Below are 14,853 nucleotides of genomic sequence, written 5' to 3'. Positions count from 1 at the left end.
TAGTTATTTTCACGAACAACTTGTTTCTGTTCTGTGTTAACAGGATGCTGGGTATGGAGAGAAGTCTCTTTTCTCATGTGATGACGACAACGATGATTCAGAAAGCAAAAATATAGATGATGAGGTAAGGACAATTCATCTCTTTTGATTTGATTTTAAAATTTCTTTCTTTCTCCTTAAAAACCTGATGTTTATTGTTGTTTCGTCTTCTAGGTTCGCACAGCGCCATGGAACACCACACGAGCATTTATTTCTGCAATGAAAGGAAAATGTCAGCTGGCTGTGACAGGATCTGCGGACCCCACCGGATGTGGGGAGGGTTTTTCGTACGTCCGGGTCCCCAACAAGCCCATGGCAAACAAGGTATCAATTAGGCTACCATTTAAAAAATACACCTCTGAGCTCGCATCTTTTGTTTCCCAATCTTGGTCATGTAATATTCTCAAGAGAATTCTTCGTGGATTTATATTGGCAGAAGCTTGCTTTACGCTTGTTTTATTGGCTTCAATTGTTAAGACTGGCTCAATAAAGCACAAACGGTAAAGACAAAATAACTACTAATCAAACTCATCTCAGAATGACAAGTTCTGGTTTCTTAACCGTCTGTTGTAAAACTGTAACCTGCTCCGCTGACCAATCACAACGCGCGCAGAAAATAAAATGTGCCAATCATATCTCAACTTCATGTAGCCAGTTTTTTAGGCGGGAAAACGCTGGCTTTTGTTTTACCACTGATTAATTGAAAAAGTGGCGCGAGTTTTTTCTGCCAATCAAAGAGCGTATAAGACTTTTGTCCCTCAATATGTCTTTCAGAATAACTATGGCCTCTTTTCTCAAACGACTTTCTTTGTGCTTTCTCATTGCTCAAAAACTCCTGGTCGTTCATGTTTTAGCTGTTATTATTTTGTGTGTCTAGGATGATTCAGCAACGAACTCGCCGCAAATAAAAAAACAGAAGACAGTAACAGGAACCGACGCTGATCTGAGAAGATTGTCTCTTAAACAAGCCAGACAGGTGCTGCGAAACTTCCGAGTTTCTGACGAAGAGGTAATGGGTTTTCCTGATCTGTAATTCATAAACTGGAGCAAGTGTTGGTTCTAGCTGATTAGCTTGCTTCCCCTTTTCTCTGCAACCATAAAAGCGGCATTATCTGTTGTCTCTGTGCAGATCCGCAAGCTATCCAGATGGGAGGTTATTCACGTCGTGCGTACTATGTCCACGGAAGCGGCTAAGTCTGGAGAAGAAGGTAAAGCAATGTTGTTGTTGTTGCCGAAGTTGTACCTGGACTCGTCTTCTATGCAGCCGTCATTTGGTCCGTAACGCAACGTTCCTCTTATTTCAGGTGGACAGCACTGCGTGATGACCTAAAGAGGGAGCTTAACAGCGAGGACGGCGACGGCCACGAAAACATCAATTAAAAAGTGAATTCGCACTGCTTCAAACTTGATCGCGCTTATTCCATCTTGTTCAATTTGTCAAATGTTGGCAATTTTTTTCTGGAGGTGAATTCGAAAAGACTGTATCGAAGTTCAGGAAAAGACAGAGAAAGTCGTTATCTAGTGTCCTCCACAAAATGTGAAAGTTTAAAAGTATTTTCACGTCATGTGGCGCAGTGATGGCAAAGAAATGAACAAAAAGCGTGATAAACGTGCAAAGTTGTTGTTTGCCGATCTAAACCTATTGCATTTTTCCGTTCTCGTTGACGTCGCTGTCATCGATGTTTAAGCTCCCTAATGACGACTTCGTAGTAGACGATACTTAATATGTTTACGTACTTATACGATTGTGTGATGTACAAGAAATGCTCTAAGTTTTGATGAACAATTTTAGGTATGAGCAAGTTCGCCAGAGGATCAAGATTCACCATTGCGGAGCACCAAGAACGCTATAAAGAAGAATGCCAGAGGATATTTGACTTACAAAACAAGTAAAAACATTTGATTTTTACCTTCAATATAAGTTTTACGCCCTAGGGAACTATTCCTTTGAAAGCTACTTACTGATCAGTACTTTCCTGTGTTCCAGTTTGTTATGCTGTATAAGGTGGTGTTAGCTTTGGGGTCTTGCGAAATACATTATTACTTGTAACCTTTAAAATAAGACTCATTTATTAATATTCATTAATTATTACTATTCATCAGTTATTGATATGTACTATTAACATTAATTGTTATTAGTATAAGTACATTAACGGTTTATTTTTTAAAAAGTTAATGCCCTCAATTAATATTGTTTCAATTTAAAGGTGTTCTTTTGTGAGGAAGTGCTGTGTGCAGGTAAAACTGTCGCCAACTGCTTTTCTTTCTTCCTGTTCAGAGTTTTGTCATCGACTGAAGTCCTGTCTACAGATGAAGAGAGCAGCAGTGACGAGGGAAGCGATATTGATGAGCTGGGTAAAAACTTGGAGAGTATGTTAGCAAACAAGAAAACAAGTATGCAGGTCAGTTTACAACTTCTCTGAACTATCTACCATTTAATATGTGTGATGCGGCTGAGGAGAATGTATTTCCACGTTCGTTGGTCTTGAATAGATGATTATGTCAACTCTTTTTGACGACAAGATCTTCGATCATCCTCTTTCAATTTGTCTGTTTTCGCTGTTTTATTTAATGATAGCCTTCTGTCAAGTCATGCATTTTTTCTGAGATCGGTGGTCGGAAGAGTAAAGCAATTAACTCATATTCGTAAACATTCTACCACAAGCAAAATAGACGAGGCCCACTTTAGAAATGAAGTTATGTCTCTTAAACATTTTCATTAAAAGATCTGAAGTTTTTCTTATTTATTCGCTAAATTTTGTTGGTTTTAGCTGACTCACGAGGAAGAAGAAGCCGAAAGAAGAGAACTTCAAAAGTTACTTAGTGACGATAAACCAACCAAAGAATCCGTAAGTGGATAAATAGTTCAGTGCATACGATTTTACGTTTTTTCCATACCATTATCACGCAAAAGCAGAGCGAGAAGAAATATTATCATAAGAATATTTTTTGCGACGTTTTAATTGGCTTACAATCCATTACATCACCTGTCGATAACGTTCTGTTGTCAGTACTCTGCTGGAGTGCAGTTTTGACCGTGTTTTGGCGACAAAACGACAACTGTAAACAACTTTTACAACTGCACTCTTGGTTTCGGTCTTAACAGACTCAAGTTTGAAGTCTTACTGACTGAAGTGCCGAGTTTTGTGTGTTTAGCAGATATTCTGCTTTTGAAACGTTTGATCTGTTTTGCAGATTGATACATGTTTCAGTTAAGCTTTTTATCCCTTTTCCGAACATTCACTGGGGTGCAACTTTTTGTTGTTACTTTATAACTTTATAGTCGTATTTTTATGCCCTAAATTCCTCACTGTTTTATCTTTTCTGTTCTGTGTTTTGATTTATTAATTGTATTTTTTTCTTTTTGTTAACAGAATGGCAAATCATCAGGTAAGATCATGTCTTCGTTTTACGTTTGTTAAAACCTAACGCATTAATTATTCGAGGTAACTTGTTGGAGGATTCGGGAAATGTCGAGATTTTCTTACTAAATTTTTAAACTGTAGGCGAAAAAGGTGGAAAAGAAGGACTTAAAAAAGACAGCAAAGGAGACGAAGACGAAACAGCCTCAGTAACGAGCTATGAGTCATCAATGGTAAGAAAACAGAAGATTTAGCTCTAGAAATGTAAGCGTTTGATAACTTAATGTTTCCCCTCCCCCTCAGCTTGTTTTATTCAGCACTTGTTTAGTTTGCGGAATTTTTTCCCCAACAGACCTTGGTCTCATTGGTTGCTTCGAGGTCACATGACATCTATTAATAGAACTGTTTCCCGCCAAAAAGAGCGGGAAACTTTGCAAAATCTATGATCATGACGTCAGAGGGTAACAGTGCACTGTTACTGGCGTGAGCCGACCGCTAGCTGAGATTTACTTGTACAAGTTTGTAGACATAACAGATCACTTAATGACTCGTCCCTTAGGAAATTAGTTTGAGATTGAATGGAAACATAATTTACTAATTTCTCTCGGAACCAGTTATAAATTGTTTATTGTTTGATCGGTGGGGATTGTCCTTGTATCTTGATCGCAGATGGAGGCCAAGTTACGCACTTAAGACGGGAATGAGATTTTAACTTCTGGTTTTATGTTTTTCTTAGGTCGGGCGTCGTCTTCGTATCAGACGAACGTTTAAAACAGCGGATGGAAAGGAGTTTGTTCGTATTGAAGTCGTCAAGAACCAAGCTGTTATTGATGCGTACCTCAAGTTGAACAAAGACAAGAGTGTCAAGTACCTTATCATCTCATTTTTTCAGTGCATTTGTGTACGTTGTGGCAAAATCGTGATGGAATCTTACCTTCATTCGTTCTGTTTCTCTTAGAGCTCAGTTTGCGAGCGTTGATGAAATTCACAAGGAGGAAATCAGAAGAGAAAAGAGAAGGTAGAGCAAATGATTCCGCAAGTTCATGCAAGATCACGCTGTCGAAATTGTTGTAGTTACAGTAGGTAATTTTCAACACAACGCTGCGCGCTAAAAATATGCAAGCCGTGTAACAACACGGGGACGATTTATAACGCAACAATCAGTTTACTGTAGCAAGTTGCTTTTATACCAGTGAAGCAGATATTTATAAACTCGCAACATGTTGCGACTCGATAATTCAGGGCCCAATTTTTGCTCAACAATCAAAAACGTAATTTTGGTCAATATTAGAAAGCAAATGGTACAAGGTATTGCTGAAGAGGTTTCATTTGAATGGTCACACCGTAGGATTTTTCCCACAGACTCAGGAGTTAGAACAACAGACCCGACCCTTTAATGACTGTTTATTGTTATATTTGTTTTTGTTATAAAACCTATTCAGAATTCAAGAGCAGCTACGACGGATTAAACGTAATCAAGAAAAAGAAAAATCACAGCCGGTAAAGAAGAAGAAAGAAAAACCACCCAACAATGTAAGTTTGCACAAAACATGTAAAATGCTGAGCACTGTTTAAAAAACGAGCAGGACTGTATTATCAGGTTTTAAAACTCGAGTTAAAGCCGAGAGTTTTTACATCTGATAACACACGACTGCGAGTTTTATGAACGACTTCAAAATCTCTGACATAGATCAACTCATTCTTGCACTAATATTTGGATTTTGGGTTATTTGGTCTAAAAAAAAATTGGACGTTAAGCCTAGCGGTGTCTTTATCAGATAGAAAGACACTCATTAAACAAAAACTTTTTTTGTTTTTCTTTATGAATTATTAATGAGTTTTTGAAAGGTGCTTCGATATCTCTACCTCAGTAAGATTGTGCTTAAACTTTTGATAATAATGTAGTATCTATAAATCGTAATACCTGATAATGATGTAAAATTCAGTTTTTTATTTCGAGGAGACCAAAAGCTGCCATTTATTTCCGTTCTGCTCCAAAGAAGGTTCCTCTTTTACTCATAGCTTCTGATGCCGCGGCATCCTTCTAGAATAATCTTTTCTCTTGATTAATCTTACTTTGCACAGTTAAAATGCGGGGCGTGTGGAGCGATCGGTCACATGAGAACGAATAAAAACTGTCCAAACTACCAAGAAGCTAACCCTGGATCTGTAGCAGTCGCCATGACGGACGAACAGGTCGCTGAAGAAGAACTCAACATGCCTCAAGATGATTTAGTGAAAGTTGAAGGAACAAAGATTACTCTCGGAAAGGCATTCTTGGATCAGTAAGTTATACTCGATCACTGTAACTTTTCCATTTTCATGGACATTAGTCCGGTTACATAGTTGGTTTTAATTTATAGGACTTCATCTTCTTTCCGACATTTTATAATGTCTGGCCTAACATTTAACAAACATGGTATTTGTAATATTGCTAAGGATTAAATCCCAAAAAATTCCGAGGATGCCTGTATACCGAGCTAGGACTCGACGCAGGACTCGACAATTTTTCGCTTTCCAGCCATTTTCACCTCCTGCAAGTCACATGACCATTAAGAAGAGGGTTTTCTTGGCAATCATGGAAGGTAAGCTCGCTGTTAGGGTTAGGTTAGGGTGAGAGGTTAGAGGTTAGAGGTTCGGGTTGGACTTAGGGTTAGGGTTAGGAGTCCTGGCTCGAGTCCTGGCTTTTATGTTAGTTTATCTCAAAATTTCCAAGTAATTAATTAAGTTGGCCCATCCTGGAAGCCCAAACTCTCCTCTCCTCCCTCCCCTCCCCTCCCCCGACGTTTACCATGTCACCACCCGTTGTCTGGTCTCACACAAATCTGTTGGAGGGTAGAGTTCGGTTGTCGAACGGTAGGGTTTTGTTTTTCCGATGGATAACTTTTTAAGTTGTTATAAGCTGATGTCAGAGCCACGTGCCTACGAAGAGTAGCAGTCGGAAAATTCACCTTGAATGTGTGACTTTTTTTCAGAACGAACGAGTTAAAACGGAAATCACTTGTGCTGCGCTTTCCAAAGGAATCTGGTGAGAAAGCAATTTAACTGCTTTCTTTTTGGCGGTTGAATTTTACTCATGAAGTATAAACTATGGATTTATGAAAATACTTATTCACTTTCTTTTAATTTACGTTCTTAGTTCGAAAAAAGAGGCGCTCAGGAGTAATGCATTGTGATTACTTAAAGGTAATATTCTCGGTATTTTCAGCATATTTATATAAATGTACTGAACTGCCCCACCAGAGTTTTTCCGTGCGGGCCTTAAAGTTTCTCGTGGCATGTTTTAACAATCTTTTTTTTTCTATATGCATAGAAACCTCGCAAATCTATCAACCGTCGTAGAGCCAATCCTGAGGTAAGTTTTGCTCTGACAGCATGTTGGCCGAAAACCGCTAACCCTTTTTAAAACGTTCTTCTTCGCCTGAAGCAAATTATATTTTTTTATTAGATTGTCTGTGGCAAGACCCTAAATAGTTCTGAGCAGCTTGTATGTCGAAAAATGACAAAATGTCGGACGTAACCGAGAAGGCATTTCGTCTCCCTTCCCTCCTGCGATCGGACGACCATTTGACTTTTGAGGGGAAGGGGATGGTCATTTAAGATTTAAAAAATCTATCAAACAGGAACGGAAACAGAATTCTCACGTGGAGCTGTTGGTTCTACATTTATGCCGAATTGTTATGAATATATTCGATCATTTAGTAAGCCAATAGAAACTTCTTAACCGAAAACATCCTCCCTGGAAAAGTTTGAACTTGTTTACCATCAAGTTTGTTGCGTTTATCTTTCAGGTGGCCTTACAAGCCTTGTTTGAGGGAATTCTTAATAAAATGAAAGAAGTTGACGATGTAAGCCAATTTATCTTACATCTTGTCATTTAATTAAGATGTTGGAGATAAGCTAAGAAGTCTGATGAAAGTATAAATTGTTTAGAAGGATTAAGGACAGCAGTAACACTTCTGTAAGGTTTATGTTGTAGTTAATTTTTTTATCTCAGGTAATTTTTGTTTTTCTTTTGTTTGTGGGTAAGGTAATGTTGAGAAAAATAAAAATTACCTGAGAAAAAAAATTAACTACAACATTTATGTTTGAAAATTTCGGTTTACAGACGTGGCCATTCCACCAGCCTGTTTCAATAAAAACTGTTCCGGATTATCACAAAATTGTTAAAATTCCCATGGATCTACAAACCATGCGAGAGGTGCGTATAAAAGCATATTTTTTTTATAAATTTATAACTGTTCACCATTTGCAAAAAGTTTCTGGAAAATCCGATAAACAGAACACGACTTTTCGGATCGTCAAATTGCCACTGAAATTTCCAAAACTTTTTGGTAAATGGACAACGCCCCTGGTTTCTCCGTCGGAATGTTCCAAGCGGAAAATCGTATTTTATTTCTTCAAAAGACATCGTTGACACCAGTTCTAGGCTTTCGCGGGAAAATCTGTGACCAGTGCCGAAGAGAACACCAGGCACGAAATTATCAGTAACTGTCGCCAACGCGGAAAAAAATTGGAAGAAAAATGAGCAATGCTCAGCGCGGAAAATACTGATACCACTGATAACAGTGCTCGACGCGTGAAGTTAAGCATGATCGCCGGGGAATTTACAATGTTTCCATTAATTGGTCAAACCACTTAGCGTTAGGTTTGGGGGAAATAAAATCAATACGAACTACCTCTCTTGAGTTTGCTCTAATTTTCTATTTACTTTTTCCAGAACCTTCGGAAATGTAAGTACCTGTCAAGGGAAGAGTTTTTTGAACACGCAACCTTGATAGTCTCAAACAGCGTTTTGTACAACGGTGAGTTAAGTATTGTAGAGCTTTTAGTGTAATTTTTTAACACAGGGGTGGATCCAAAAAATTCAGAAAGGGGAAGGGGGCGGGCCGCTTGCCACCCTATCCTCGGTCCCTCCGGTCCACTCCCTAAATCCAATATGTGATACTTGATGAGATTCAATCAGTCATGTAAGGCCTGGGTTGTTTTATTTTCAGGACCCAACCATGCATACACCGCAACAGCGCAGAAAATGGTGGATGTCTGTAACAAGGCTTTGAGTGAGGTCAGTCACTGTGTATTAGGATGCTGCGATAGTATTATTATTGTTGTTCAGTTATTATGACGGTAAAAGAAGGAATTTGGTGTGACCGTCGCTCATTTTTTACCTTAAAAGTCCCCACACCGTCAAATTTTGTGACGTTATGTTGTCTCTGTTGTTGAAACATAACATTGTCTTGAATGCAACTATTTAGTCCCTCATAGAAAATGAAAATGGCTGCATGTTTGAAATTTCCCTGTATCGAAGCACAACTATTTGCAACAGATAATTATATATTTCAATAAAAAGAGACTCCCGAGATAAAAGACAGCTGAAAATCTAGAAAATTATTACTTAAGCGGGAATACTTAATCGAAGGCTCAGATTAGTTTAGCTCTGTTAACCGTTTTTGTTCTCTTTTCTTTTAATTGATTTACGTTACGTTAACTTTCTGCTGTTGTAATTCTCTTTTGTGCATCTTTACAGAAAGAAGAAGAGATAATTCAGTTGGAAAAAGAGATCAATCCATTACTGAGTGACGATCCACAGGTAACTTCAAATATAAGTGACGTTCACCTACCTAAACAGAGAGAGATTGTCCAACAGAACCTTCTGTCGAGGCGGCTAAGGAATCATATTTTAGTCTTGGGTACAGTTATGATTCGTCAACTACGACCTTATAGGTCTGAAAGCTTAAAGGCTACCGTAGTCTTTTTTTTGTAGCTGTTTGTTTCGTTGTCTTTTCTTTATTCATTTATTTATTTATTAACTTATTCATCATTAAACTTGCCAGATTGCGTTCTCTTTCATCCTGGAAAATCTTGTCGCGCAGGTGAAGGCTTTGCCAGAGGTAAGCAGTCTTGAAATAAGAAATAACATTCCGTTAGATGAGGCATATCAAACATGAAAAAGACTGTTTCAGCAGGATATCAAAACACCAAGAAGTAGGATGGGAGAACAAGGCCAGGTTGATCTGTTTTTTCGTCCAATTAACTTGGAATTCCAGGATACTCTCTGGACAGATTCACGTGATTGAGAGTTTGCTTTTCAAAACCTACGTCGTGCCCGGACTTCAGAGATGAGAAATCAAATGAGAGTGAGGTCTGAGTACTAGATTGTCCCAAATTTTAATGGCAATAATTTTCCTTCTTCTCTCAATGAGTTCTCTCCAGTTGGAGATGTTGTGATATTTTATCCCCGACATCAAAAAGGAGAGAACTTGAAGGAACCGGGAACAAAACTGAGAGAAAAAACAATTTGTCTCCTGGTTAAAGTCATGAATCCAATTGCAGATTAATTGCCTTGTCTTTATTTATGTTGTAACCTGTCGTTTTAACTTCGCAGAGTTGGCCTTTCCAAAAGCCAGTGTCGTCCAAGCAAGTTCCTGATTATTATGATGTAGTTAAGACACCAATCGACCTTTCTACCATAAGACAGGTAATCACCGACAAGAGCCCAGCTTATTTACCAAGCAACTCTTTGTTCCAGTGGCAGGATTAGCTCACCGTGGCAGGATTAGCTCAGTCGGTAGAGCGTTTGACTGCAGAGCGGGAGGTCGCGGGTTCGATTCCCGGGGCCGGACCATTACTCAGGGTCTTAAAATAACTGAGAAGTGAAGGTACTCCCTTTGCCCTGCAAGCGGCTAGACCTTCGCGTTGCTCGGATAACCACGCAAAATGGCGGTCCCGTCTCCATTAGGAGACGTAAAAATAGTGTCACCAATTAGCACTTTCGTGCTAAATACATTGACACTCAAATAAAAAGTGCATTTTTTTTTCTTTTTTAACCTATTGTTCTGCCGGGCGTCGAATGTCGGTTTGTTGTCGGTTCTCGTCTTTGCACCGAGGGTGTTTCCCCGGTAGTTGGGACTTTCCTCCTTCCTAAAAAACTCTAACATTTCTGAGTTTCCATTTGATCTGGAATCCTGAGCCGAGCGCATTGTCAGTGTCATTTTTTGTTTCAAGTGTGGAACAACATTTAACCACAGTCACCAGCTGAAGATGCAGATGTCCACCACAGCAGAAGTGGTCAACCCTGAGGAACACCTTGGCCAATTATGGAAACATGAATTGTGTTCTAACTTCGGAGTCTGTAGGCGAAGTTATGGAGCAATTAATGCAACCTGTTAGGTCATCCCTTCCCGCAGCAGTTATTGCTTTGCAATATTTTACAGAATCACTAACCTGCAGAACAGGCCTTTTTCGGGTTTATCAGGCGAGAAAAGGGCAGCGCGAAATTGTCTGTCACTCCACGCATGCTTCGTACCTCGCTCGCCGGAAGAACGGGAAAAAATAGCGCTTGTTCTGTAGGCTACAGAATCATAGAATGAGATTCTTTCTTCTTTCTTTTTCTTTTAACTTGTACACTTACAATCTTCTCTCTTCTTGCATTAATTGATTTTTGTTTTGCGTCTTAACCCAGCAAGTGCAAGGCCACGCCTACCAAAACAGAGACGAATTTATGGAACACGTACGAATGATGCATCGGAACAGTGTCCTCTATAACGGTATGTTAAAGTCCCGGAGGATTTTTTTCTTAGATTTACTATGGGGGTGTTCCACTGAGTCCTTTAGACTCTGGGATTATTCCAGACAAAATTAGATGAATCTGCGGTCATTTTCTCGACAATACTTGTAAAAAAAGGAATGCTTTGAAGGCGGAGTTTTTAACTTTTGGGACGTTTGGGAGAAAAAGAAAATTAGCCTATCAATGTGACTCGAGATTTTGCGTGTCGAAGTTTCTTTGCTCTAGTTTGTGAGGAAAACCAGTTTGTATAGGCTTACTTTTATTGCATTTCACCCTGTTGATCCTTGGTTTACTATTTTACAGGTGAAAATCATGACTTTTCCAAGATGGCCGAAAAACTGGTCCACTTTTGTGAGGATGTCCTTAAGGAGGTAAACATTAGACACCGAATAAAAAATAATGAAGTGTGCTCTTGTGCGTCAGTGAAAATATGAATGCATCTCATTCTGGCAATTTCTGTATTTTTTAATCTTTGTTTTGGTTTTACAATTTTTCTACTGGTCAGATCCGTCGAATAGCCTTCTAGGTTTAAGAAACACCAAAATAGGCGATTAAATTGGTGATAAAAAAGAAGAAAAGGAATTTTCCTTAAAACGGTGTATACAAGGCGTGGATGCCGCCTGGGTCAGATTGTTTGGGTGGATCGACAAATCATAACTAACGCCTGTCTACCCCAATGATTGCAGAAATCTTTGTACCGAAAGCTTTTGCCCACTTTGCCTATAGTCTATGGAGTGGCGAATACTATCTATCCCATTTGTTCACAAACTTCCTGACCCGCCAAAATGCAGATTTGTGGTATGCGCATGATACTGGAACTCGGTAATTGCTAAAACTCAATACGCTTTCTCTACCCTTAACAGAATGACGAACAGTTAAGCAAGTGGGAAAATGAAATTCTGCTAACTCCAGGAGACGACACGTCATCATATGCTGCCAGTCAGCCGCCGTCGGTCGCAGGCCCAGAGTGGTCACAAGAAAATAGTATGGACGACTTCCCAGAAGGCTACATGAAAGAAGAAGACAGCCTGATGGACGTGGAGGAACTGGACACCACTGGCGAGGAATACCGGGATTTCAGGGCAGACTTGAGCACTCCTGTCTCGGCGATGGATCAATGTAAGACATAATACCCCCGTCAGTGGTTTCCCCCAAGGAATATCGGGCTTACCCCAGGGGTTTTACTGAAAACGTTCTCCTCTGGGATGGAAATCACTTTTATGTGATTTTTACGTGAATTTGAGTTGCGTTTCATTGTTTTCTCCGATTAATCTTTTACCCAAATTTTCGAGGTCACTAGTCAGACCCTGTAGTTATGCCCGATCCCCCTCCCCTTTCACACGATGCTGAGGAAAATGAGTGACAACTGCATGATAATGGCAAGTTTTGCGCGTGTTTTTATCGTGTTGGCGCTCCCTTACGTGGGTGAGCAAAATCAACATTCTTCTTTAAAATGTAAAATATATTTTTGCAACTGAATGTAGCAAAAACCTTTGAAAACACCACATCCTGTAAAGAAACTAAGCTCTTAATTTTTGTTGTTCATTTTATTCTCTCTAGCTTCTCGCCTAGATGCCGATTTCGAAGAAGAGGAAGTCGACATCGAAGGCTACGACGATGAAGAGAGTACTTCTCGAAGCTACAGTAAACACGAAAGTCTTGGATCGCAGCCACAACCTGAAAGCGAGCAAGACTCTCAGGATGTAAGTCAGTTCGAGAGCATTTTACTACAAGATCTCGAGCACAGTGAAAGCGAGAGTGATGAAGAAGATGATTTTCCGTTCGGCGATGGAGATGATGAAGAAGAAGAGGATGTTGAAGAGGAGGAAGAACAGGAGAATTTTTCTCTAGCGGCTGGAGAAAGAAACGAGTCCATGAACACAACAGAAGATATGTCTGGAGACGAGATATGAATATTGAGGCCACAAAAACTTTGGTGAGATCAAATACATTATCACCCAGAATGAGAATATTTCATTACCAAAAAATGACTCTGTCAACTCCTACAGATATGTGGTGTCACCTTATTTAAGAATTGACCAAAGGAAGAACTCCCAGAAATGAACTGACATGAAGGGAGGATTTAAACCTGCGAAGGTTACAAGGACTATATGTGTACAGTTAAATATGTTTATTTTCAATTGTCTTCTAATATAGCTATCCTAACGAGAATTGTACGACGTAGTTTCAAAAGTATTTGCTTTAGTTATATTTTGCTTATAAAAACAATGCTTGTAACAGAAGATTTCACAGTAACCATTGAAATGAAACCTTTTCAGCTGTTGTTTAACATGGTACTATTTGTTTTGCATGTTGTTCTAACTTTTGAGTTTGTTGGTGAAATCCTATGGTGTTACTATTCAAATGAGACCTCTTCAGCAGTACTTTCACATGGCACTATTTGTTTTGTATGTAGTTCTAACTTTTGAGTCTGTGGATGAAATCCTGTCGTGGTTCCACTTAAATTAAACCTCTTCATTCGCATTTTCACATGGTGCTCCTGATTTGGTTTGTATGTAATTCTATCGTCTTGTACCTAGATCCAAGTTTTTGAGTCGCTGCACCAAATCGTATGGTATCACCAATGGAATAAATCCTCTTCAGCAGTACTATTTGTTTGTCAGTATTCTGCAAACGGGCCTGTATCAGGTGTTATTCTTTAATTTGAAGGACTGCTGGGAGTGAAATGGTTAATAAAGACTTTTAGATTCTAAAGCGAGGACGACTACAATTTTCTCACCACTAAGTAGTGCTCGGGCGTGAACCATCGTCATTTTGGCGGGAAAAGACGATAGCCGTCGTCAATCTGCTACGAGTTTTAGCGCTAATGTCGGAGTGACGAAAACAAGTTCTCAAATATTAGAAGTTTTATCATTTTGAAATCGGGAGAGGGCTTGACCTCCTTCGATATAAATAACCGTGTTTAGTTTTCTGGTGAAAAAAAGTAAAATGAAGCTTTGCGAGGTGTCTAGTTTTTGAGAATACGTAAGTCAAATCTCGCCCTCATAGTGTATATCTTTATGTATAAATTGTAAAAAAACACACACAATCTTTTTCTTGTTTAAAGAGATGTTTCAGTTTAATACTGCCATCATAAGTTGCAATATACTGTACATAATGGATGTTTGTATAATTAAAATATGCTAATAAAATGGTTATAAGAAAAACAGAAAAGGTTTTTGTACCAAAAATTGAGTTTTAACTATTCCTAGTCTCCTTTAAGTCCTACGACCAGCCTCTTTACTTTTTACATAGATTCTATCTCATTTGTTTGTTTGTTTTTCTCTCTTCAGTATTCACTATTATTCTTTGTTCAAAAATCCTATCTAAAACCAAAACTTTCCGACGTTCGGCCAAAATGCCCTTGTGACGTCATTTACTTGTTCCATGTTTTCCTCTTTACTGTTCAATGATTCCAGGTCGTCTTTTTCTTGTCTTTCAGTAACATTCCAACCCATTCTCTGTAATATTTTACTTAACAAGTTTAATTTCTCTCAAACACTTGTTAAATAAGTGAATCAGTGAGGCACAAATGACTTCACGGCTATTCCCTAGTCCACAGTCTCTTCTACTCGCTGAAGCGGAAATGCGCCAATTTTAAGCGCTTTGTAACACATGTTATCTCGCTTCCAGTTCATTCATTTTACCTTCACCATAGTTCCCACAACATCAGTTTTAAGAATCGAGAACAGAAAATTCGTTTTATGGAATATTTACCTGAAAGCTGACACTAAGCATTCTGGGTGATTTTACCGAGGAAGCAAACGTCATAGTCTGCACTCGCCACTTCACAAATGACAAGGAAACTGGGACGAGTTAACTTTTGCAGAGACTTCTGGGACCGTATTAGGGACATGGAAAACGAATGGGCAAATCGCTGACCGG

The 14,853-nt window shown here is 39.0% G+C and overlaps 1 protein-coding gene across 2 annotated transcripts in view; it reads left to right on the top strand.

Moving 5' to 3' along the window:
* The window catches only part of LOC140947322 (transcription initiation factor TFIID subunit 1-like), a 30,620-nt gene extending 16,478 nt beyond the window's left edge, over positions 1–14,142 (top strand). For both annotated transcript variants that reach the window (XM_073396388.1, XM_073396387.1), the window contains 27 exons: positions 44–124; positions 214–363; positions 917–1,048; positions 1,169–1,247; positions 1,832–1,928; positions 2,318–2,441; positions 2,811–2,888; positions 3,414–3,429; positions 3,546–3,634; positions 4,138–4,268; positions 4,360–4,419; positions 4,844–4,934; positions 5,487–5,686; positions 6,377–6,429; positions 6,541–6,587; positions 6,715–6,756; positions 7,193–7,249; positions 7,510–7,602; positions 8,122–8,206; positions 8,399–8,466; positions 8,929–8,991; positions 9,236–9,292; positions 9,787–9,879; positions 10,864–10,948; positions 11,272–11,339; positions 11,832–12,087; positions 12,529–14,142. In XM_073396388.1, the coding sequence (XP_073252489.1) occupies positions 44–124; positions 214–363; positions 917–1,048; positions 1,169–1,247; positions 1,832–1,928; positions 2,318–2,441; positions 2,811–2,888; positions 3,414–3,429; positions 3,546–3,634; positions 4,138–4,268; positions 4,360–4,419; positions 4,844–4,934; positions 5,487–5,686; positions 6,377–6,429; positions 6,541–6,587; positions 6,715–6,756; positions 7,193–7,249; positions 7,510–7,602; positions 8,122–8,206; positions 8,399–8,466; positions 8,929–8,991; positions 9,236–9,292; positions 9,787–9,879; positions 10,864–10,948; positions 11,272–11,339; positions 11,832–12,087; positions 12,529–12,881 (2,748 nt within the window). In that variant the 3' untranslated portion in view covers positions 12,882–14,142. The remainder of the gene's footprint in view (positions 1–43; positions 125–213; positions 364–916; positions 1,049–1,168; positions 1,248–1,831; positions 1,929–2,317; positions 2,442–2,810; positions 2,889–3,413; positions 3,430–3,545; positions 3,635–4,137; positions 4,269–4,359; positions 4,420–4,843; positions 4,935–5,486; positions 5,687–6,376; positions 6,430–6,540; positions 6,588–6,714; positions 6,757–7,192; positions 7,250–7,509; positions 7,603–8,121; positions 8,207–8,398; positions 8,467–8,928; positions 8,992–9,235; positions 9,293–9,786; positions 9,880–10,863; positions 10,949–11,271; positions 11,340–11,831; positions 12,088–12,528) is intronic.
* The last annotated feature ends 711 nt before the right edge of the window (positions 14,143–14,853 follow it).

Source organism: Porites lutea, chromosome 9 (genome assembly GCF_958299795.1).
Source record: "Porites lutea chromosome 9, jaPorLute2.1, whole genome shotgun sequence".
NCBI classification, from domain to species: Eukaryota; Metazoa; Cnidaria; class Anthozoa; order Scleractinia; family Poritidae; genus Porites; species Porites lutea.
Note: the sequence above shows the minus strand (reverse complement) of the source record. Positions and strands in the feature narration are given on the sequence as shown.